We start from the raw sequence: 25465 nt of genomic DNA on the forward strand, positions 1-25465 counted from the left end.
AGTAATTCAATTAAGATTTGTTCGGTTACACTCCCGTCATTTGTTAAATACAAAAGTGAAACTCAATGCAACCTTCTGCCATTAAGGTACTACAAAAACACGTGAAGTCACATGAAAACCGTTGAAGGACAATTCAATACAATGTTTAGGCGTACAGCCAAGAGTCTATTGGCATGATTTAGTCCGAGCCCGGTTTCGAGCTTGTATACCAAATTTAGATTTGTCTGTTTCTTTCCGGGACCAATCTTTTTCCGTTACATATGTTGTGATTGCTCAACGTTGTGAAGACGTTAAAAACCTTTCATATGACATCCTTGCGGCAGCTTATTTCAAAGAGAGCTTCGATTTTCGTTAGGCAACCGAGAGAGATGGCAAAACTGAGTGTGAGATGTGTCCCAGAAGATGAAAAAATTAAAATTTCTTTTGAGTATGGTCATAATGGAGGAAAAGCTCGAATCTACAACTCGGAACGCCTCAAAATCGAAGAATTGGGGAGAACTCTAGAAAGAATAAAGGCTAATATAAGAAAATTCGTAGAAAAGAAAAAGAAGAAACACAAACCGAGTTCCGATCAACACGGTTCCGAGCCAGAAAATGGGGAAGAATTAGTGTTAGGACTGTACCATAGCTTGCAGAAAGTTGGTGACGAAATTCCAGTTAAGGATGCCTTCACTGATGGAGCAGTTTTCAAGGTTTGTAGCTCGGAGTTTATAGTCGAGTGTAATCCGCCAACAGTTACATCAATTGATCTACCAAAATCAATCATGGCAGGGTTTCCGACCATGCCAAAATTACAGTACGAGTTTACCAATTTGGCTGACTGTAAATTTTCCTGGTCAAGAATTAAAATAAATTCCTCCAGTGGAAAAGGTGGAAGCAAAAAAAGTGCAGAAGAGGAGAAAAGTATTGATTCTTCGTCAGACTCAATTGAAGTTGCAAAGACGTTAATGTATACACCAGCAGCCAGTGATATTGGATACCACTTAAAATTTACAGTAATGCCGTGTCAAGGTGAAATGTCAAGAAATGATAGACGTTTAGAAGAAACTTCTAAAGTTGAAGTCACTGCAGGACCTGGACCTTGTCCTTTTGAGACCAGACATCTTTTCACCTCCAGCCTGACTGAGACAGGCATGTAAGTGGCAGGGGAAAAAATGCACAGTGGAGTTATAAACAACCTCAGCTTTTACAAAGCAGTTGAATTTTTTTTATCAGGTAGCATTTATATGTGAAGAAAAAAAGAAATCATTTTCTTGGCACAGTTGACAAATGCTTTTTGGCAAGCACATTTCAGCACTTGCACAAATGAATAATTCTTAAGTTAATCTCCAACTATGTTGTTTTGCATCCCTTGTACTTTGTAGATAATTGCAATAAAGTTTTCTTTCAGTGATGAAACTAACAGAAGAGTTTGCTTGTAGAGTTCCCAGTATTGCAGTATGTGTTTTTTACCTAGTTCTGAAGTCAAATTTAATTTAATAGAAATTTAAGACATTTGTCAATACTTATCCCTAGACTTTCAATATATACTAACAATAATATAATCCAAAATTTTCACTCTTTTTAATATTTATCCAAGAGAAGTTTTATGAAACTTTTAATTACAGTTGTTTTATCCATTTTAAAACTAGTAGGGCTGTCAGTAGCAACATATTGTACTACAGTGTTCCATTTTTTGTTGTATATTCATCATCCCATGGCAACTTTCAGATCATATGTGCCCAAAGTGAAGTTTCATGATTCTAGCTAGGTGTTCTTGCCCGAATGGTATTCACCCCTTGTCGCTGCTTTACATTTGAAGTGCCAGAAAAATCCACTTCTTGGACATCCTGGACAAATTTTAAAAAATTCTTGCCTGAAAAATATTATCCATTAAGATATTTATTTGTACTTTTGTTCAAGGCAGTATTTGTCAGTTGTCACTCTTTGGATTGTAATCTGATGCACCTTATCCAAGATAGGGCTGTGTACCCCATACATTGACTCGGTATCACTATATTACTGAAAAAATAATGGATGTTTTGTTTATTTGTTCATTCATTCTGGGAAGATATTTTAATCAGTCATTGAAATATTTGATGAATGAGTTTCTGTTTGCTGCTTTTCCATGAAAACCTTCCATATGTTTTAATGTCAGGTCCTACACATTGCTTTGCTTCCTGACTGGTAACAGAGTAATGAAAACCGGGATGCTGAGAATTTCACCATCATTTGTGAAATTACAATTGGATGAACTGTACTCAGTTATTATGACTCTTGGTGGTTTAGGGTGATCGAGTATACTAATGTGCTCACTTTTACCCAGGGTTCCCAAGCTATTAGGAAAAAGTCAACAGAAATTATATTTTTTTTCCTGACTATGATAAGTCCTTGAATTTGCAAAATATTGATGAAAGTCGGGGGAAACCCAGGAATTTTCCGCCACCACTTGACGCCTGAAATAGTCTCGTAATTGAGTGGTAACTAAACTGATCATGAGTTAAATTGTAACCAGAATATTTGGAGGGTGCGGTATGGATCATTTTGGTTGCTTGCAATAAACATATATGCTGAGTCAATCCAAATGCCCAGTGGATTAGATTCGTCTAGTATACTTTTATTTTCAAAGTCAGCTCGATATCTGTATCTTTCCTTACATGGAAGGTATGAAGACCAGTCTAGCATCACAGGAGGCCAACATGGTGGTGGCAAAGCATAGCCTCTTACCGGATGGCCTAGATCAAGTGATACATACATGAAATCGATATGAAAATTACTTATTTTCTCAGAAATTTTGAGTATTAAAATTATTATGTATTTAATCTGATGAAAGACAAGATAAAACTATGTTGTTGATGAAATGTGACCTGATCCTCGTGATTTGTGTTGCTAGTCACATGAGTACACAAATCTAGCAACCCACATTTTCCAATGTTGTATATAAAAAAAAAAAAAAATTCTAAATGAAAAAGGTATACTGGTTGTATGAATATGAAAGAACACAAAGTTATCCATAATTATATATTCTGAGAACAATCTTTGAGTTTTGTTTTAGTAGAGCATGTGACCTCAAAATCAAAACACGTCGAGACTTTGACAAAATACTTTTCGCAAAATTCGGTTAAGTATTTTGGGGTGAAACAGCAAATTGACGAAGATTATAATGAGATTCAAAGGAGTGCTAAAGTTGCAAGGACTGATAGTTTGGATGGAAAGTAGCCGAGTGTAAGAAAGTGTGTAATGCCTGGCTTAGTTTTTGGAATAAGGCCTTACCTGAATTAACAAAATTCAGTCTCACTCTGATGGACAGACAAGAGCTATATGTCAGTGGTGTAAAGAATTTGAAAAATTAAAAGTGAATAATAACCACTAGTTCTTCTCATTTACAATTAGCCACTTAAGGTGTGCCCAATATGCTTATGGGGAGTGCAACTTTTGCTGGTGGGACTCTTATTTTTATCAAAATAGAAGTCCAGGATTCCTAGTTTTAAAATCCTAGTAATGTGAGGCAGAACAAGGTCTGTGTTGTTTATTCTACTGATTGCATGTCTGGGTCTGGGTCTCTTCACTTTGCATTTGTACCCCACTAATAAACAAATAATGGTACGTAAGATCATACCTGACAAAAATTGTTGGTATGTCATCTGTCCATATCTATGTCTGACTATACTTCCCCGTTTGTTTATACCCCCTTACCAATTTCAGTGATGGAAACCTTTAATGTGATAAAAAGTGCATTCACTGATTTATAATTTCTAACCTGACTGAGTAGAGTGGCCCTAACCCGTCATCAGCTGCATGTTTCATGCTTAATGGAAGTTTTTAATATAATAGACAGACATGCTGAGCTCGAGGTCCATTTCCAGTTCCTGGACAAGACCATTTTCAGCAAAGGGGTGCGTGCACGACTACAGATGGACATACATATATTGTCTGCTTCCGATAATTACAATGTCAAAACAAGCAAAGGAAAAGAATGACAACAACAAATTTGCCTTTCACATGGATTTAACATGCGGTTTAATTTCTATATTCATATGTGCAAAGGGATATAATTCCAGACTCTCAACATTATGGTTATTTACGGAATTATCCGGCAGTTACCAAATAGGATGAACTATGTCATTATGTTGTCTAATGGAAATAAACTAGCCCATAGTGTATGCAATATGGTGCCATGTTGGTATGGAAAGTCCAGTAAGTATAAAAGGTGCTGGGGATGCCAGTATTAGTGCCATTCTGGTCCGAGTCCATTTAGAAATTATAAATCAGTGATTCAGTTGACTTAGTTCTGTGCACTTTTTATTGCATCTAACATTTTCATTATTGAAATTGGTAGGGGGATACAAACAAACAGGGATTTATAGTCACACTAAAATAGTTCTGCACAGATATCCATTAAGAATACTAACTTTTGATATACAACCTAACTTCTTTTAAAATCATAGGATTATTTTGGAAGCAACACTTCTATGACTAATGATAAACAGTTAAATATGCAAGTTTTGAGTTAAACACACTGACTGTCCAACTTGCATGCAGCAAGTGGATAAAGTTTGCATTTAATTTCTTTGCAAGCAGTTCTGTTTCTCTTCTAGATTTAGGGTTGTGACCTACAACATACTGGCTGATCTGTATGCTGACCAGGATTATAGCAGGGATGTTTTATACTCCTATTGCCCTCCATATGCTTTGCAGTTGGGATACAGACTTCAGTTACTTCTGAAGGAGATTGCAGGTAACAAGCATTTTATTACTTTTTATTAACGGCTGTCTTTACGTCCCACTTTTCCATTATCATCAGCTTCTTATTTAGATCTCTAAGTTTTCAAAATTTAATTGGCTGGTTTGATGTTAAAGTTTAAATCTTCATGCATAAAGTATTATTTTTAATACCATGTAAAGTAGTGGAAATCGATTTCTAAGAGCGTTATGGACTTCTTCCCAATCTTGTGGATTTTCATCCTTACTTTTTCTGCCTTGGTCTGGTTGTCACAACTCGGTGAAAGATCATTGACATCATAATATGATGAGATGCTCTTCGACGACATCACCGTGTCCATTATAAAAATCCATGGTAACAATCGCATCAATAGAGCTCTTTATAGTGTGAATTCCTGCAGTTTTCTGTAAACTCGGAGGTGCAGAAATTTTGTCAAAATCTAGGTGTCCAGGAACACGGCAATTAAAAAGTTCACTTGGCTGTATAAAAGTCCCATTTGTCCATATTTTTATTGTTAAAAAGAATAGTGAAAGACAGGACTGTTAAAATGTTTTGTTTTATTAAGCTTCTGTGACATGTGAAATATACCAGATATTTCAAACCGCTCCAGTGGCCTAGTGGTTAGAGCGTCCGCCTCAGATGCGGGAGGTCGTGGGTTCGATGCCCGGCCGAGTCATACCAAAGACTTACAAAAACGGTACTAACAGCTGCCTCGCTTGGCGCTCAGCATTAAGAGGTTAGTGTTAGGACTGGTCGGCCCGGTGTCAGGATAATATGACTGGATGGGACATCATGCTACATGTCTGCGGCATGATGCCCCAGTGCTAGACATCACTATAAACTGCCACATTGCAGACATCGTAGCAATATGACTGAAAAATTGTTAAAGCTACGTTAAAAAAAATCCAAATCCAGATATTTCAACTTGTTTTATTTTGGAGTTTTTATAGTCAGGGTCTACAAATCAAACAAGAATTCAATCTTGGTTTATAATTGATAAATGAGTACTAGCATCAGAAGGGATGTTGTTTTATGAAATCTATGCATGCAGTTCTCTTCATGTGATCAGTTCCAAGTTCAGCTCCATTTTTAATTTAAACCATAAAGAAATTTATAGTTGAAGATTTTCTCTGCTTTACTATGGCATATGCTGTGCTAAACAGCTTCTTGTGACACTCAGTTTGGCACACATTGTATTTATTGATTGCTGACTAAATCACAAACAATATCTTTCAAGGGTCATGCTATCAGGTGAAGTGCATGACTAAGTCATAGCTGCTAAGCATCCCATTTTTTTTCTGTATTTTTGTCATGAATATGGCTGTACTTTTTTCATATTAAAAATCAGTTTTTTAATAAAAAAATTAAATAATTTCCTTGCAATTTTCTGTTTTTAATGGACACTTGGTTCCATTCTGAGAGCATGTGCTTATGTGCATGGTATGGGTTTTTAATGTAGCTTTAACAATGTTTCAGTCATATCATTACAATGTCTGTAGTCAGGGCTGAGCAAATTTTTTTTTAACCACTAGTCCAGGACAAGTGGTTTCAGAAAATTCACTAGTCCCACCTTTCTCTTCACAAGTCCCACCTTACTCTACACTAGTCCCACCTTACTTTTCACTGGTCCCAAAATGGTAATCACTTGCCGAGATTTGATGAGATGTATGTACTTAATCCATAGAAAAAACAAACAAAATAATATACAGCATAATTGTTTCTTAAAAGAATTTAATTTTTCAAAAACATTGGTTGCTATACATTTGGCTTCTTCAGGTTCATGTATATATGTTTTAGCTGATGGATTTGAAAATATGTCCATGTATATGTATGCCACATGCACCAGCACTAAGCCAGCAGTTGATAGCTGTGTCTGGGTTAAAGTCCTCAAGCTCTGGTCCATTTGCAGAAATGTTCATTAGCATTTGTAAGCACTTTTGGTTTAAGGAATTCCTTAAAGAAGTCTTGATTAAGTTCATTGAACTAAATCTTTTTTCACACTCAGAAATAGCTACCGCACACTCACTATCCGTCTTACGTTTTATCCCTCCATTTTCAAACAAAATTACCTTCGCCGAATCACCGTTATTACCTTCCTTGCAAAATTAATTTAGCAAACTCATTTTATCCACAGATTAACTTTAAGCTTGCTTGACAACTACTTCTAAAGTGATCATAACATCAATTTTCTCTTTTAAATATGAACTGAAACAGCTCATTAATTAGCGTAATTGTTTCGCTTCAAACACTATATCGCACGTGGAAGTTAATCATCTGTATAATCAATTATAAATTAAAGAATCATTACTGTCATTTAATCAGTTCATAAAGGAAACCAACACTGATTTCGGTAAAGTACCTTTCATTAATTTAATTACACTGACTCGCTGGATTAAAATCATAGTGATGATCTAGATTGAGTAAACTTATTGCAACAAAACCGCTTACAACACTGCTAATTGATCAAACTGGCTTTCTTTTGTTTGTCGTGTTTTGATTTGCCAATAATTTGGTTGCTTAGCCCAATATGCAGTCAAGCGGTAACAGGATGTAAATGTATACACGAAGAGTGGTAGAATCAAGTATTCAATATACCCAGAGGGCATGATTGGCCAAATAAAGGTAGATATAGTGATTAAAGCACGAAAATAAGAACTAGCCCAACTTTTTTAAAAAGCACTTGTCCCGGACTAGCAACTTGGAAAATTTTACTTGTCAGACTTCAGAAATTACTAGTCCGGGATGTTGGGTTATGGGATTTGCTCAGCCCTGGTAGTGTGGCAGTTTATAGTGATGTATAGCACTGGGGCATCATGCCGCAGATATGTGTCATCGTGTCCCACCCAGTCAAAATATCCTGACACCAGGCCAACCAGTCCTAACACTAACCTCTTAATGCTGAGTGCCTAGCGAGGCAGCTGTTAGTACAATTTTTGTAAGTCTTTGGTATGACTTGGCCGTGGTTTGAACCCATGACCTCCTGCATCTGAGACAGACACTCTAACCACTATGCCACCACATTGGTCCATTCTGCAAGTAAATGTATTGCATGTATATAGTGATGTAGAGTTCTAAAATATGATTGGTTCATTCAAATATTCAGTATTTGTTCCTGAAAATCAGTAGTTTTGTCATTAGCAGTCAGTATGTTTTTGTACTCTGGAGTTGGCAGATATGCCAAGTTGCCTAAAATATGAAAACTTAGCCATCTTCTGTTAGGAAGGCGAAAACGACTTTCATTTTTTAGATGTATATCTTGTGTCGACTGTAGCTTCTGAGATGATCTCTAGCCGTATCCAATTATTTCAAGTGTTGTGTTTTAGCTTAGGACAATATGTAGCCATCAAGCTATCAGATAACTGGTTTTGATTTCAATTGTGCTGACAAACAAACTCTTGAACATTCACAGGCATGTGCCTTGATGGCCAATTGACTATTAACCCTTTCCCTGAGTAATTTGTAGCAGAGATATGTAATATATGTCTTTAGTTATAACAACTGTCACTGGCAGATTTCTTCAAGTCATCATTTGATCAATAAAACATACAAATTTGTGCTTTGAAATTTAAACAATAGTATGTAAACAGCAATTTGTGCCATAGGAATAGAATCAGTGATTTCAACTGACATGTGTGCATTATTTTCTTCATAAAATCAATTTTGAAACCGTAACCTGTCAGGGAGAAATAATGCAGACATTGCCGTGTCAGGGAAGTACTTTTATTAAATGGTTGTTATAATACATTATGATTAAGGAAAATATTCATTTCATAGAAAGCAAAGTCTAAATGTTATTTTATTGAAGATGTTAGCAAAAAAGTGCAATTACATAGGTCCCAAACATATGGGACAATGCTGTGTTTTTGAGTTTGAGAAGCACCGTTAGTGTAAGGTAAAAATTGTTTTCACTCATTTTTTTAAAATACGGATGAAAAAGCAGCGAAGCAAATATTAATTTACCAATTCGTACTGTTATAGAAGCACAGGCAAATAAGAAAACCATAAATTTGTAATCCTATCGTTTGACTGTTGTGTTGTTATGATGCAAATTTTACATTAAGAAAACCCCTCTTCATGAAAATAGATGAACTCGCATGTTGGCATTTTCAGCTCATTTGGAAAGATTTTAGTCCATTGATATACCTACTGTAATGCTTGAGTTTGTTTTCCCTGAATAGTTACAGTAATGTTTTATTGGCAACCAGTACATTGGCACAAACAATATAGTTTTAAGACACCTGTACATTTGCTCTCATGTACATGGTACAGGGGTTGTTTGAAACATGTTTATAAAAAAAATTCAACTGCCATTTTGTAGTGAACTTCCATGAAGTAAACAAAAAAAATCTTGTTTAAGGGTAGGTGATTATTATTAAGTATTTTTCCTAACTTGTAATTAGAATACTGTAATCTCATTACACTTATCAGTTAAAATTCATTACAATGTATAGTTTCTACTGTTCTCATTTAAAGTTATATAGTCAAAATATATTGCATATGAATATGGTAATATTTATGTTGCATATGAATATGGTAATATTTATATTGCTTATGAATATGGTAATATTTATACTGCATATGAATATGGTAATATTTATATTGCATGTGAATATGGTAATATTTATACACATACAAAATGTGTTTATAATGTAGATACAACACTGAAAATTTTCTGCATGAAATGAAAATATTGCTTAAAACCAATATTAAATGCAGATATTTTGCATACTGAGAAATAAAGGGCATAATTTAAATAAGACCGAGAACACACATGCACAGACACATACACACATACATTGCATATCATGCTTTGCTTCTACAGTTCCTTGTTCAGCTCTCACTTGTCCCTATTCTGCCCAAAAGGAGGTCACTTCTATCTAAAATTCAAGTCTAGCTTGACCCCTGTTCTTTTTTGTCAGATTTGTCCTTTTCATTATCAAAATTTGACTAACTTTGCATTTTTTTAGGATGATAATATTGTCTTCTATTGCTATAAACTTCTGCAAACTGCACTGGTTTTGTCTGCAGTAGATGTGTGTGTGTATATATATATGTATATATATATATATATATATATATATATATATATATATATATATATATATATATATATATATATATATATTACAAGATGTGATTGTTCAATCTTCAATTTCCTTCAATTTCCTTGAGACAAGCAAACCTTTGGAGTCACGAATATTTGAACTCCAGTTTTCTTTATAATCATATTCCCAGTCATAAGTCAGGTTATAATTAAGGCCATGTTTTTGATGACATGCTGATGTCATTTTCTAAAAATTTTGTTACGATAAATATTCATCGACTTTTAATGTCTAAGGAAACACTTCAAACAGCAATTGTTTTACAACAAAATAAAATATTTTATAAATCCAGGGTACAACAGTGACATTCTTTGTCTACAAGAAGTAGATAGAAGTGTGTTTACAGGTGACCTGTTGCCCTCAATAGCTACATTGGGCCTTGATGGTTACTACAAGGAGAAAGGAGGACAAGTTGCAGAAGGAACTGCCATTTTCTTCAGGACAGCCAAATTCAGGTTTGTATTCTTCTTAAAGCATTCAAAACATGGAAGAAACACAAGTGTATAATATTTTATTTATGCAAGGTTTTGATTGCTATGCGTTTATTACATAAGCATCCGGATATATTAGAACTCGGGTTTTAGAGAATCACATTGCATTAACGTCAGAGGTTCCATAAATTTTTCATTTTTGTAAGTCCTTTGTTTTGTTGGTTGGAAATTTGAAAATCCCGTACCTTAAATTTGGAAGTTCCATCATAGCATGTGCACCTGTATGAAGGAGTCACCTGGTCTCACTGCCTTCAGCGGTCATTTGAGTGTATCAGTATTGACCACTGGTGTATGCAAGCTAACGTTTTATTTGAGGAAGGCATTCATTAGATCTGGGTATTTCATTTGAATCATTTTGTTAACATTTCGTCTCTCACTTGTACTCACTGTACTCCAGTTGCACTGTAAGTGTAACTAAGAGCTATCGATACATGTATTGCAAATTTGAAAATGAGGTAGTTTTTATTACATGGGGATAGCATCAAAGCGATTTGTTTGCTGGATGGTGGGAAAAGCAATTTTTTTAATCAAAGCAGAAAGGGAAGTGTGGCTGGTATAGTTTGAGATCTTCGTTAATTTGACTGTGAATTAAAGCTTAACGTGATGAAAAGCATTACATGCCCTTTCACTAAAGTCGAGGGTCATTCAGAGTTTAATAAATTTGTAAAGGCAGGCAATGTTTCATTTCCTTCCTCTTTGTCACAGGCATGTCTTAAGCTGTCTTAGTGAGTTAAGTCAGATATTGTTTTAAAGTAAAAATGCTGATTCTAAGCTGTAGTATGCATTGTAAATATCAGCACATTTTCCCAGCACTCAGCAGTCCTCAGTTTTAGAGTGATATACATGTGCATGCTGTCAGTAGCGTAATTAGTGTTTTGTCATTACGCACAAAACAAGCTGAGATCGTTGGCTTTTTTAACAGTTGTTAATGATTTAATTTATAGGATGGATTAAAGGGAACAGGATACAATAATCTTTAAATATAAGTTGAGGAGAGAATGTTTTTGTATTTTACAATTTTGTTTCATAGTAAGCAAAGCTAATTTATTACACCTCTCTCTCAATAACTCGCGCACATCGGGGTCTACAAACATAGACTGCACTATAAGTGAGGCGAGAGTTACCGATGGACCTCCAAAAATTGAAAAAAATTGCTCTGACATCGATAAAACTGGGGGGGGGGGCGAGCGTCGTTAGGAACTGGGCTGTTTAATGACTAAATCCTCATTTTACAATCACATCGATAATAATTTTTAATAATGCGCTTTTTCTAATGAAGTTGTTTGTTATTCTGTTTAAATAACATTTTTTTTTCTTCAAAATATCCAACATATGAAAGATCGTTCCAACTGGTTTGAACAACCATCACGTATACAGTAGTCCCCCTCTTAGAAGGCCACCCCTAATGCAGCAGGGAAGTGGTCTTATAATGTGGGTGGCCTTTCTCGAGGGGGATGACTAATGCGATTAGTAAATACATATGAAGAAAGTCACAAGTACATTTAATTCTAAAACATTTAATATTTTCATTAAAAAATCACAGGCATGTTGTGAAATAAATGTAAAACAAACTGTCTTTATAATTATGTTACAGATCGCATCATCTGTCACTTTGTTGGTAACAGTCTAAAAAACAAACCAGTCTCGTCACATTAAAAATATCCTTGCTGTCATATCCCCTGCTTATATCGTTTAGTCTTTTGTTCCAATCTTCGACAACTTCATTAACATCAGCTGATTCTCCACTAAGGACAGAACACTTAATATTGTGTTGCACTTGAAATCTGTGCAACCATCCGTTACTTGCGGTAAAGTCGTCATATCCCAATTCAACTGACAAAATTGTTGCTTTTTCTTGTCATTCAAATCAGGATACAAACGTCTCCTGGCTCAAACAATCTTCATTTCTCCGTCCATTTCACCTTCCCACTTCTGCAGAATTGTTTCATTATCTTTCATGATATTGTTTATCTGAGTCTTCCCGACATTAGTTTTCTGCAAGGATCCTCGATGACCCCCACCTCCCACCCCGTCAGTTGAATTGCTTTCACTTTCTCTTCTAAACTGAGAATTTTTCTTTTCCTTGATGACATGTTGATCTTTTTGCAGTAAGTTATTCATGTTGCCAACTACAATACTGATAAAACAATTTTGTATGCATCTAAACAAATTGTCGTGTGTTTTTAAAGGAAGTGATCTTGTCATGTGATTCGTTAGTCGCAATCTGGTACCCTATTGTTTTTATACATTTCTTTACACTAAGTGAGAGAAGCCAAAACGGTTTCGATATGTACCATTAACATCACGCAGATTTGACCTCGCGGCCATTAGGATTCGTAATTTTGACAATTATTGTCAGTAGTAATAGCCACTGATTATCAAAGTGAACAAATTCAACATCTTACTAAGGGAAGCCATAAAGGCTATCAAACCATTTTCCTGCTGACTTGGGTATTGTACATTGATACTGCCACTTCTCAGCTGTACTTACCCTTTTGTATGGATTAAAATTTGAGTCTTTCTCGGTTTTTAAGGAATAAATTTGGCTTCTCGTGAGTTGAATATGATATATTATTAACCTTAGTGGTGAATGTACTTTACTCAACACTTCTTTCAGGAAAGAAAACCTGACATCGGGGAAACAGAAATCGGATTACTTAACACACGTTATGAATAAAATACTTGTTCTGGATACATATTCAAATAAAATGCGGCCGCTTGTGAGGGGTAAATTTTATATTATTGCACTAATTAGCCGGGTGGCCTTTCGCGAGGGGTACTTTTGAATACAAACTCGTCAGTGCCAATGGATTCTGGCCGTAAGGAACGGGTGGCTGCTGGTCAGGGGGCCGTCCAAGAGGGGGACTACTGTACATGAAAAATCTATGTATTATGTCACTGCTTTTTGTTTTCTTGATGAGTCTGGTTCCTGTAGTGGTGTTTAATAGTATCTTGCCAAATCGGTAGTCCATAATTTCAGAACTAGACTAACTGCTGATACACCACTAAACAAGATTTCTTTTTTTCAAAAACACACGACATTGTTTTTGTGACACGTCTATGTTGAAACTCAGTTTTTTATTGTTCAATTAGTACAATGTTAATGTCTTGATTTCAGTGGAAGTAATAATAATATTTCTTATCATCGCTGAGGATATCTCTAAATGCCAGTTCAAGAATTCTCTGAAACTCGCTTGCCCACAATGGTCCATATCTGTGAAATCAAGCTCCATATTTTACGATATATTCATTTCACTTGGCTGCCTTGTTATCTTTGATCACAGTTATGAAGAGTCATTTAATTTAAGGTAGTCTCTATTACAAACACAATAACGATTATTACAGTGTTCGATTGATGAAATGAAGTGAGTTCACCCGACATACGACTGAGGCAGCTAGATTTTAAGTTAGTCTATTTTTTTTTTGCCTTTTAACTTTTCTTTTATTCTACCTCCTTTTTGTTTTATTCAAAAGACATAATTAACGTGATAATACAGAGGAGGACAGCTTTTAATTCAGTGCAACAATACAACAAATACTTCCGCAAGTCAGTTATCAAAACTTGGTTGGTACTTAATTAGGTTATTAGAGAACGCTAGTGGACATAGCTGTTATGGTAGATTGACCCATTTTACATTTAATTACAAGAGGACACATTGCATTTATGATGATTACACTTAAAAGGAACTAAAAGATGGAACTAGAACACAAATGTCAATTGATAATTTTTTTTTTTTAATTTGTATTTATTAAAGTACTGCCCCCACTCGGCATAAGTGACATTTTCATTGATCAAAATTTCCTTACATATCATTAACTGTGGTGTACTAGGAATGTCGTTTGGAAAGAAAATGTAAAAAAATTTATGAGCTATTTTATTATTTGATATTACGTAGTGTTAATTAAAATTTCCAGGTCCTATGTACCGTTTTCAACGACAAAATGAGCGATACATCCAAGTTTCCGTTGCCAATTTTGATCGCGATTTTCTTCAAGTTCAACAAATAGGGATACATTTTTGGGGCATTTTCGGGTTAAAAAATTGGGATCCACACCTGACAGCACGTTATAAGCGGTTTCGCGAGTTATAGAGGGAGTGGTGTACCACGATAATTAATAATAATAATGATGATAATAATGGTAATTAGAGAGGTATTTGTTTGAAAGGTGATCCTGCATACCAGTCAATTGTGTTCAAAGGCCAGCTTCACCTTTTCCCATGGGTGGGTGACTGCTATTGACAGGTTTTACTGTTTAGGGCTGCTCTGGTGGCCAAGGGGTTAGAGCATCTGTCTCAGATTTGGGAGGTCATGGGTTCGAACCCTGGGCCGAGTCATACCGAAGACTGCTATAAATGGTACTAACAGCTGCCTCGCTTGGCATTCAGCATTAAGAGGTTAGTGTTAGGTCTGGTCGGCCTGGTGTCAGGATAATGTGACTGGGTGGGACATGATGCTACATGTCTGCGGCATGATGCACCAGTGCTAGACATCACTGCAGACATCGTAGCGATATGACTGAAAAATTGTTAAAGCTACATTAAAAATCTAAATCCCACACACACTATTTAGGGCTGTTACTGTTACTTTTAAACAAACATGGGACCCAGGGAAGGCAATTTTTAAACGATAAGTGCCAGTGTACTTTCATTACTAAAGGAGTTTATATGAAAATGAAACAAAATTCTAAGCTGAAACTTTGGATAACTACTCAGTGTTGAAGGTGCCATCTCTAGATTGCAAGTATGTTGTAATGGAACAGCCCTTAGTATACTGATTTGATTTTATATTTTGTAGCTGACTGTATCTAGTAAAAGATTTTGAAATATTCTTATGTTTAACTGTTCTTGTAAATAGAAATACAACCCAAAATTGTGTTGAATCAGATATATGAATTATGCCCTTTTCCTCGAATATACATTGGTATTTCATTAATATAAATGTGTCGAGTAAAAATGGGCTACTAAAATCCTTTAGCCGTCCTTATAAATCTTGCTGAGACAAGAATATTTTGCATGATAGAGAATATTATTTTCTGAATTGCCAGATAAAAAAGTTTCAGTTGGGAGAGCGTAAGATGTGATCTTGAAAAATAATTTAGGAATCAGTGATCGGAATGGATTGGACAGTCAGAAATCAGGGTTCATTATAGCGTGCATCCTTGCACCAGCGACCCTTATTCCACAGTCGCCTTTGCATAGCAGTCACCTGGTCACAGTGGCCTTTCTAATTTTCCACAGCCAAGTATTGATATGTGTCTGACAAGGTTTTTTTGGCAGGTCTAGTGAACATTCAGCAATCTGCGAGTCCTTCTGGCTAAAAAGAAATTTATTTTAAAAATTCTAAGCTTGTGTAGGTTGTGTGCTGATGTGAAGTTTAAGGTTGACCTCGTCAATCAGTTCTAAATTAGCCTTGTGATTCTTCCTTCATTTTTTAGGAAGATTACTCTAACCAGTAACTAGGTATTGTTAATGTTATCATCCTTTTTCTCATTTGGCAATCTTGTGTTAAATTCTGAAGGGAAAATTTGAGGCTTTTTAATTTAGAGTTTACATCTTATTTTATTTATACTTACTTTACATCACAATCTTGTACATGGGAAAGTCTGCCAGTAGCTTCTCGTGGGTCGGTGGTTCTAACCTGGGTTTTCCAGGGTTCTTCTGCCACCAGTTACACTGGCAGCCATGTATAGCCTATCTTGTGCTGAAAAATGGCATTAAACCCTAGAACAACAACAACAACATTACAGTCTTGACTAAGATTAGTCCAGTGGATGGTACAAGTGACTTCTTTAAATTGTCCCTTGCAAGTTTAAGCACATATGACTATTTTATTTTTTTGCTTGCTGAACTGCTTATTTCTTATTTTTTGCTTTTTCTTCAATATCTTTGTCCTCATGTTCCTCCGTGTTAGGACAAGAATTAGGACTTGGCTTGGGGTCTTAGATGACACATATATGAATACTCTGTCATCATGAGTATTTGTGTAGAGCATCTGACCTGTTCTTGAAGAACACCCTTTTCAATTTTTATGCCGAATTCTTGACGTATTTTCTCCATAACAATCTGACCCATTGCCATAAATATAGATGGTATTAATTTTAAATGTTTTAAGGACTGTTAACATTTTTTGAACAAAACTATTAGCAGATGCGCAACTTGATGCTTAATGCCATGTGCAATGCAATTTTCAAAGCAGAACAGTCTTTGGCAAATTCAGATAAATAAGTGGGAGAGTAATTTCGGGGTTGGTGTTAAGTTTGCGTGTACAAGATATTACTTGCCCATTTTTGGTTAGACTTGTACAAGGCCACGGTAATAAACCTTTCAGAGTCATTCTTAACTGTATTGTTTCCTTCCTGTATTTCGGAAATAAATGCAGCACTACTTTGCTGAAGACATTTTTGGTAACGAACATGATCGTCTAGTAATTTATTGACAATGAAAGCATTCCATTAAAAGACTTGGGAAGCATTCAATTCATTCTTACAACAAGCAATATGAATTAAAGTCTGGTTAGCGTTAGTTAACCAGACTTCAAATTAGGCATTCAGGCAATATGAATTAAAGTCTGGTTAGCGTTAGTTAACCAAACTTCAAATTAGGCATTCAGGCATGAGGTATTCAAGTTTTCAGAAATGATGCTTATCTACCACCCAATATGTCTGCCAGTTTGATGCACACAGTATTAAAATAAGATTGAGATTAAAATATTCATAGATATTTTTGGTGAATCGCAGGTGTATTGGGCAGCATGACATCATCCTTAAAGACAAGTTGGAGACAGACCCTAGCTGTGCTGACATTTTGCAGAAGACTTATCGTTATCCAGTCCTGAAAGAAATTCTTGAAACAAGGACCTCAGCACTTCAGGTTGGTATAGTTGCTTTATATTGTGTATACTGTATCTTTTTTAAAAAGATTCATCCCCTGCCCATGTTGATGTACATGCATGAATTTATGCTGGTCTGGTCATCCATGACTAGTAAAGATGCTGGGGTGGGGGACTAGTGCAATTTTGATTTTAGCTAATCCATCTGACTAGTAAAAAAGGAAGAAAGAATTGGATACAGACTGGTCCAAAACGTTAATTTAAGAATCTGTAAATGTGATGAAATTTTTACAAAATAAATTTGGACTCGTGTATCACAGGATGTAACTAGCATCACTTAATCTAGAAAATTATGACAGCATAAAAGCCTTTACAAAATATACATGCATCGATTTGATTTTTCACCTTTCTGCAAAGTGACAATTTAGTCAACCAAAACTACAGCTAGATAAAACCATCATGTCCCACCAACACCGACAAATCAGTTTTAATGCTGCATTAGTATGCCTTTGTTTCACATTGGCCAATTAGAAAAATTAATTGCCTAATAATGGCAGCCTTGTACAATTAATATACTGTGCATCAGAATGTGGAACAACTTGTTTTCTGTCATCCAAGTACAAGTGGATTTAGGCCTGAGCTTTGAATCAGTATTGTAAAATGCTTGGGTAAATGATTGAAAAATACTGCTTTCATTTCATCATTTTGTCATAGATCAGTTAAACAATACTATTTATATGCTTTTATAGTCATATTTCAGTTGAATGTATTAATGTAAGATAAATTTATGAGGGTTGTTGCATTGAAACATACATGGTACCAAGGAATGGCACTTTTAAAAAAATATATGCCAGGGTTCTCTGGTTGCTCAGAGATTTCTTATGAAAATGATGCAAAGTTCTAAATTGCATCTGTGAGTGACTACCCTACATTAAAAGTGTCTTCCCTGGATACCAATTATATTTTACTGGAACAGCCCTAAGAAAGAATTACAGAAGATTAGAACTGTGAAATTTGGAATCAAAAGATGCAGCAGAAGGTCTGTAGACTAAAAGGAAGTATGGACCATTACTGTGGTGAATGAAATTTAGACCTGAGTATAGTGATGCATTTGTTAATTTGTGGGAAATGGTGGGAATCCATCATCCTGGTAAGCTTAGATCCCTCTGTCATAAAACTTTAATCAGCATTTTGAACAATAAATTTTACTTCTGGCTTAAAAATGCTGCCTTGTGATTGGTCAGAATATTTTAAGGTAAAACTTTTTTGGAGTCGAGTAAAGTTTTATGATGGGGCCAGATCTTGTGGGTTAATGCAGCGGCTGAAATTGCCACAACTGCGAGAACATGCATTGGAGTCTGCTCTAGGAAATTGGGATTCAGGGTCCAGTATGAGCTGTACTGTAGCTCTTGACAAAAATTTTGAAGGGTTGGCGGGAATTTGCATAAATCAAGGAACATTTAGTTGGAGTTAACCTTTTGTCATTTCATCTGTAGGTGGCTGTTTTCATGAATTCTAGCATTTCTATATATAAAACTGGTTACTTCAAGAACATGCAAGTTGTATTTTTTCAACTGTTACAGGTGCTTGTTTTGGAGTCCGTTGACTGTACAGGGCACAGGCTGATTGTAGCAAACACACACCTTTACTTTCACCCCGATGCCTCTCATATACGGCTCATTCAAGGGATAGTGGCCCTTAGGCATGTCCAGGAAGTCTTAGACACATACAGGGAAAAGGTTTGCTTCCACTTTTCATCTCATCTTTGACAAAAGTTACAAAAGACAACATGTTACAGCTTTATTATATGACAACACGGCAGCAGTGTTTTGTTTTATTTTATCAGTTGGCACATATTATTTTGTTAATTAATTGCCACCAGACATTCTGGTTAATTTGAGCAAGTAGCATGAGATTCCATTTTGTATGTAGGTTCCAAAAAAGTAAAGCCCATAATTAAGACTGTTACTCCAAACCAGATATTTAATGTAAAATTTGTGAGAAAGTTTGAAATTTTGTAATATTTATCTCAACTCTTAGTACTTCCTTCATATTCCTTATCAAATTTTGTACTAGCTACTCAGAATTGTACTTGCCAGCCAAAATTTCTCACTTGTCCAAAGCATCTGGATAAGTTTATTTTTTCAGCCATTGAATTTTTAAAAATGTTTATAAATGTTTTGTACTCAAGGTCTGTATTTTTGAATTTAATGTTGATAAATTGAATATTTTACAATTTCAGCCAACATAGGTACAATGGAAATTATTTTGATTTCTTTTATATTATGACTTCCCCAGATCCTCTAGCTACAGTACACAGTAATTCAGTCAACTTTTTATAAGCTTCATCAGGTACATGTGTCCACTTAGTAGCAAGTGTTAATTTAAGTATTTGCTTTTGTATTAGACTTACTGTGTGTGTCTTCTACTAAGACTGATGATACTAGTTTCAAGTTAACTATCTTACTCTGGTAATCATTTTTGTTGGTTTACTCAAGCTTTCTAGTACAAATAGTTAAAAACCTTCTGTGTGTGACTTCTAACCTTCTGTATGTGTCTTCTAAACTTCTGTGTGTGTCTTATATCCTTCTGTATGTGTCTTCTAACCTTCTGTGTGTGTCTTCTAACCTTCTGTTTGTGTCTTCTAACCTTCTGTATGTGTCTTTTAACCTTCAATATGTGTCTTCTAACCTTCTCTATGTGTCTTCTAACCTTCAATATGTGTCTTCTAACCTTCTGTATGTGTCTTCTAACCTTCAGTATGTGTCTTCTAACCTTGTATGTGTCTTCGAACCTTCAATATGTGTTTTCTAACCTTATGTATGTGTCTTCTGACCTTCTGTGTGTGTCTTCTAACCTTCTGTATGTGTCTTCTAACTTTCAATATGTCTTCTATGCTTCTGTATGTGTCTTCTAACCTTCTGTATGTGTCTTCTAACCTTCAATATGTGTCTTCTAAACTTCTGTATGTCTTCTGACCTTCTGTATGTGTTTTCTAACATTCTGTATGTGTCTTCTAATCTTCTATATGTCTTCTAACCTTCAATATGTGTCTTCTAACCTTCAATATGTGTCTTCTAACCTTCCTTCAATATGTGTCTTCTAACCTTCTGTGTGTGTCTTCTAACCTTCCTTTAATATGTGTCTTTTATTCAGACTGATGATACCAGATTCAGATTGGCTCTCTTTGGTAGCAGTTTCTTTTAAGTTCTCTCAAGTACTTTAACACTAATAGTTAAAACTGAAGCCAATGTAATATTTTTTTCAACATAAAGCTGTTGTAATTTCTCAAGCTTTATTTTGTATCTACCAGGATGAAGAGAGCAAGGTTTGTCTGGTGTTTTGTGGGGATTTCAACACCAGTCCCCGTGGAAGCATGTATGAATATTTCACAACAAAGCAGATCAATGAGGACCACATCGATTGGCAAAATGGTAACATCACTGAGGATTTAGTTGCAACTCAGTTTAAGTGTAGAATGCTACACTTGAATTTTAATAAATACATTGTAGGGCACAGACAGCTGTTTGATTTCCCATAGAATGTAATATTAATGTTTTCCCATGGAATGTAATGTTAATGTTTTCCCATGGAATGGAATGTTAATGTTTCCCATGGAATGTAATGTTAATGTTTTCCCATGGAATGTAATGTTAATGTTTTCCCATGGAATGGAATGTTAATGTTTTCCCATGGAATGTAATGTTAATGTTTTCCCATGGAATGTGATGTTAATGTTTCCAATGGAATGTAATGTTAATGTTTGGTCAGATTACTGTATTTTCACAGTAAGACCAGTAAGTTATACTTACATACTAGGAATTATTTATTCAAGAAGACATTTTTCCAAATGATACAAATACGCTGTATGACTTGTTTTTGAGACACATTCCCTTGCTTCTTCTACAATTTAAAAAAAAATTCAAACAAAATATTTTAAACTATACAATCACCTTCATTTTTTAAAAATATGGTTTCTAATGTACCACTACAAATAAGACTGGTTTTGTAAAATAATTAGTTGCCTATAAAAATAATGCAGATTTCCTTTCACAAGTGTATTGACTTGTTTGTAAATATGGATGGTTTTGCTTGGTTTCATTTCAGATCCTTCAAACTTATAAACTAGCAATTGGTTACATTAAGGGTAAAGTTATTAATCTCATTTAAGCTGGAACAGGGGCCCCGAGTGGTCTAAAGCACTCTCGTTACGGATCACTGCCATCTCACCTCTGTCTGCATGGGTTTGAGTCTTGGATTCAGCCAATGTGGGTATGTGAGAAAGCTTGCTAGTAGCTTCTCGTGGGTCGGTGGTTCTTTCTGGGGTTTTCCCGGGTTCTTCCTCCACCATTAATACTGGCCGCCATGTATAGCCTATCGTGTGCTGAAAAATGGCGTTAAACCCAACAGCAACAACAACAATATGATGGAACAGATGATTAATGCATCACCTACACATTATTTAACCACTGATTGCTCATACATAATGTGTAATCAATTTTTTAGCTTCACGACGTAAGAAATCATATGAAAAAATGGAGTATAATTATAATTAGCGATACAAATAATAATGAATCTCAAGAAAGAAAAAAATTAAATTAAATATATTAAAATTTGGAACAAAAGAAGGGTGCGTGAATTGATGAGTAGTTCTCTTATGAGCTATTATCCTGAAGATTTCTGTATCACATGATGTAGTTTTAGCCATTCAGAATACTTGTTACAGAGACATGGTAAATGTTTACTTATTTAGATGTAATCCAAGTTTTGGACTTGAAAACTTAGATGTGTATGTTCTGTCTACAGTGCTTATATCAAGATTGTTGCCAGTTTGGATGTTATGTTTCAGCGAGGTTTATGTGTCCTATTTAAAAATATGTATATAATACATGGCCAGTTGTGGAGAAATAGCCATCTCATGGTGTCCGGACCACATAACATATTTCAAGTACTGATTTTGCTTGCCATGTCTATCTTGGAGTCTTAGATGGACTAGGTTGACTTTATTCGCAAATTTGACCTAATAGCTGGTAAAATTTAGGAATGTACCCTTTTGGACCATACTAACACTCATTGCTTGCATTTTTCCCTTATGATAGATGCAACTGTAGTGATTTGCAGAAATATTACACATTTTTGGGGGCACAAAATTTAGTTGCAAAACAACAAACAATCTTTTGAACCACCTCTTTCTTTCTTATGTTTGGAATGACCATATGAATGCCTAATTCACCCAGCTCTTCTGATAAAAGAGACAGCAATTATAATAAAGGTGAATGAGAACATTTGAATTGGCCAGTTTGTGAATGATGGTGAAGAAACATTACAATTATTATTCTATGAATGAAAGTTACTTCAAAATAGCAATACTAACTACACTTCATTGCTGAAATAAAGCATTGGTATAAATTGAATAATATCACCAAGAAAATAGGTCACAATTACACAACTGAGAACTTTCAGCACCTGGTGCAAAAGGCATATTAATGAATAAATTAAATGCTCAACAAATTGAAATAATTTTTAGAATGTTATATTAAAGAAACATCAGTTTTGATAAATATAAATGGAAAAGAGAACATTAAATTCTTCTTTTTGTGCATTTAGGTGTATAATGTTGTACATAAACAGAGCACATCACATGTATAAATAGAACAGTCATGTGCATCATTGATGTTTTTCACTGTATGTGACGCTCTCATTTTGCACTAAAATTACAGCAATGACTAATACCCACTTCAAAAGCAAAACTGATCTATAAAGTACCCATATAATAGATGCATTTTAAAAATTACCAAGTGGTCTAAAGCGCTCTCCATTATGGATCACTGTCATCTCACCTCTGTCTGCGTGGGTTCAAGTCTAGGATTTGGCCAATGTGGGTATGTGAGAAAGCTTGCCAGTAGCTTCTTGTGGGTTAGTGGTTCTTCCTGGGATTTTACCAGGTTCTTCCTCCACCATTAATACTGGCTGCCATGCATAGCCTATCGTGTGCTGAAAAATGGCATTAAACCCTACAACAACAACAACAACAAAGCCCTTTACATAGGTCATTATTTCATTTCAGCTCCCGAGGATCAACGAGTACCAGAGATGAATGTTAGACACAACCTGGATCTAGCCTCTGCATGTGGAAATGTTCCATACACCAATTATGTGAAGAATTTTAATGCCATGCTAGACCATGTATTTTATGATCTCAATACATTGGAAGTAGAGAGAGTGATTCCACAACCTGAACATGAAGAAGTTATTCAGCACACAGCATTGCCCAGTGTCGTATTTCCTTCTGATCATATAGCACAGATCTGTGAACTAAAATGGAAATCTTAATATTTGTAGTTCGCAGAATATTTAAATTAAGAGAGTTATGAACTGGAATGTAATGAGAGAAATTCTTGTGATAATTGTTATGTTTTTTTTGCTGAGGTGAATTGTTTGTGAGGTAGTATGGAGATGCACATCTATTGAAACCTTTTATCTGTTATGCTTTTTAGATCAAAATTTAGACAACTACCAAATGTTTGGTGCCTTGTGCGGATTGCTTGCTTTATATTGATGATATCCTGATAATGTTATTGCTTGAAGTACATGTTTTCAACTGAAATACAATTGCAACAAAATACAAACAAGATTAAAAATTAGACCACTGTCAGTGGTTTTAAATTCTCCGAAATCAAAAACAGTATGCATGCATTTCTGTACTCTAAAAAGAAATGATTATCCGAAACTAATGCTGGATGGAACACATACTGGTTGTTGAGGAGTTACAGATTTTAGGTACTGTCATTCCACACATCAAGAAATTGAAAGTAAGTGCTTGAAAGCCTTTGATGTACTCAAAGTAGTAGTGCACACTGACTGGGGTGCTGATAGAAAAGTTGTTCTTAAGTTATATAGAACCTTTATTAGATCCAGACTGGAGCATATTTATGCTGTTTTAAGGTTAGAAAGTCATTTAAAGATGCTTGACCCATTTAAAGATGTATGACATTTACCTATGACCAGTGCTCAGAAAGATGTAGGTGAAGAAAACATTTTGACAAATTCATTCATTCATTTACTTACGCAGCATCAATTTTAAGCAGATTTAATAGATTATTGATTATTATTGATTACATACTTAAATTTATTTATTCTTTGTATTTAAATTTTATGAATAGTCTAATAAATGTAAGAAGTTGTATGTTTTAAACATCATGTCATTGTTGCTCTTCCAGCTTTTATCAGCAAGGTGAAAATGGGGACAAAGTTTATCAGTAAAGTGAAAGTGGGGACAAAGTTTATCAGTAAAGTGAAAGTGGGGACATAGTTTCTGAATTAAATGATGCTACTGAAAGTATTTTGTTGTCTTCAAATTTAAATCCAAGTTGCTTAGTCTTGATAATATTCTAGACTATGTAAATAGAAGAACAGCAGAGAATATTTATATCCGTGTAGCATGCCACGTGTCCTGCTTTATAAACTCTTGCGGTGGACCTTACTGAGCTACAACACTATATAGCTGAAAATTACATCTAAAGGCCCAAGCGATGGCATATCCAAGTAAAAAGTCTTTGATACATCGCTTTTTAAATTAAAAGTAGATGATATGATGATAAATTATCTTATAGACAATGAAGCGGAATTTGGGATGTGCATGCATCTTCGTATAAATACCCAATGTTGCTGTTATGTGCAAAAAATCGTATATGCCAAATCATCTGAATAATACTGAATCTTGAAAGACATTGGTCCTAAACATTGTTCAGTTCCATTAAAATCAGAGAATGTTACATTTCATCACATCATGAGCCATATAATTTCTCCTCGAACTAAGATATCCTATACAAATTAATCTGATGTTGATTTATAACTTATGTGCATCTCCGATTTCTTTTGAAAGTTGGTACGCATGATTTGATTACATCACCGTTGTAAACATTAGAAGCTAACACCACACTAATTCGGATTGTCATCAGCCCAAGTTCGCCCATCAACGTATATTCCATTGCCCCAGCTGATCACCAGTATCAACCCGAGTCTCACTTTTGCCTAATGTACACTTTTCCTGCTCAGATCTGCTTTCAAAACGTTGGCCTACCTCTCTTCATTCCCTCTCAAATCAATATTTGTGCCACGTGCAGATGTAGTTGTTATTAGATTAGTCACTAACGGAAGTTATGGAATGTATCACACCATTACTTTTGGAGCACTCCAGAAAAATATTGGAATTACGAGCGACTGCGTTTGCTGAATTAAGGGTGGCACCTCTTAATTCTAAACTGATTATTTGAATGTCGTTTAAACATAGCATCTTGATTATTTAAAAAAACCGTTTATGCTGGAGAGCTTTTTTTA

The 25465-nt window shown here is 35.1% G+C and overlaps 1 protein-coding gene across 1 annotated transcript; it reads left to right on the forward strand.

The window, feature by feature from the left end:
- The first annotated feature begins 221 nt into the window (after positions 1 to 221).
- Positions 222 to 24464, forward strand: LOC149790246 (2',5'-phosphodiesterase 12-like). The gene is made up of 7 exons (XM_089972272.1): positions 222 to 1135; positions 4578 to 4717; positions 10097 to 10259; positions 17034 to 17166; positions 18709 to 18864; positions 20439 to 20559; positions 23193 to 24464. The coding sequence occupies exons 1-7, from the start codon at positions 306 to 308 to the stop codon at positions 23456 to 23458; spliced, it is 1809 nt and encodes a 602-aa protein (XP_089828398.1). The 5' UTR covers positions 222 to 305; the 3' UTR covers positions 23459 to 24464.
- The last annotated feature ends 1001 nt before the right edge of the window (positions 24465 to 25465 follow it).

This window comes from Sinohyriopsis cumingii, chromosome 10 (assembly GCF_028554795.1).
Source record: "Sinohyriopsis cumingii isolate HCF-2022 chromosome 10, ASM2855479v2, whole genome shotgun sequence".
Taxonomy (NCBI): domain Eukaryota; kingdom Metazoa; phylum Mollusca; class Bivalvia; order Unionida; family Unionidae; genus Sinohyriopsis; species Sinohyriopsis cumingii.

Bases quoted from the DNA above. Each gene is read 5' to 3' on its own strand.
- LOC149790246 (XM_089972272.1), top strand. From the start codon at position 306: ATGACATCCTTGCGGCAGCTTATTTCAAAGAGAGCTTCGATTTTCGTT. The intron at 10,260-17,033 runs GTTTGTATTCTT...GGTGAATCGCAG, and splicing joins TTCAGGACAGCCAAATTCAG to GTGTATTGGGCAGCATGACA. The intron at 20,560-23,192 runs GTAACATCACTG...ATTTCATTTCAG, and splicing joins CCACATCGATTGGCAAAATG to CTCCCGAGGATCAACGAGTA.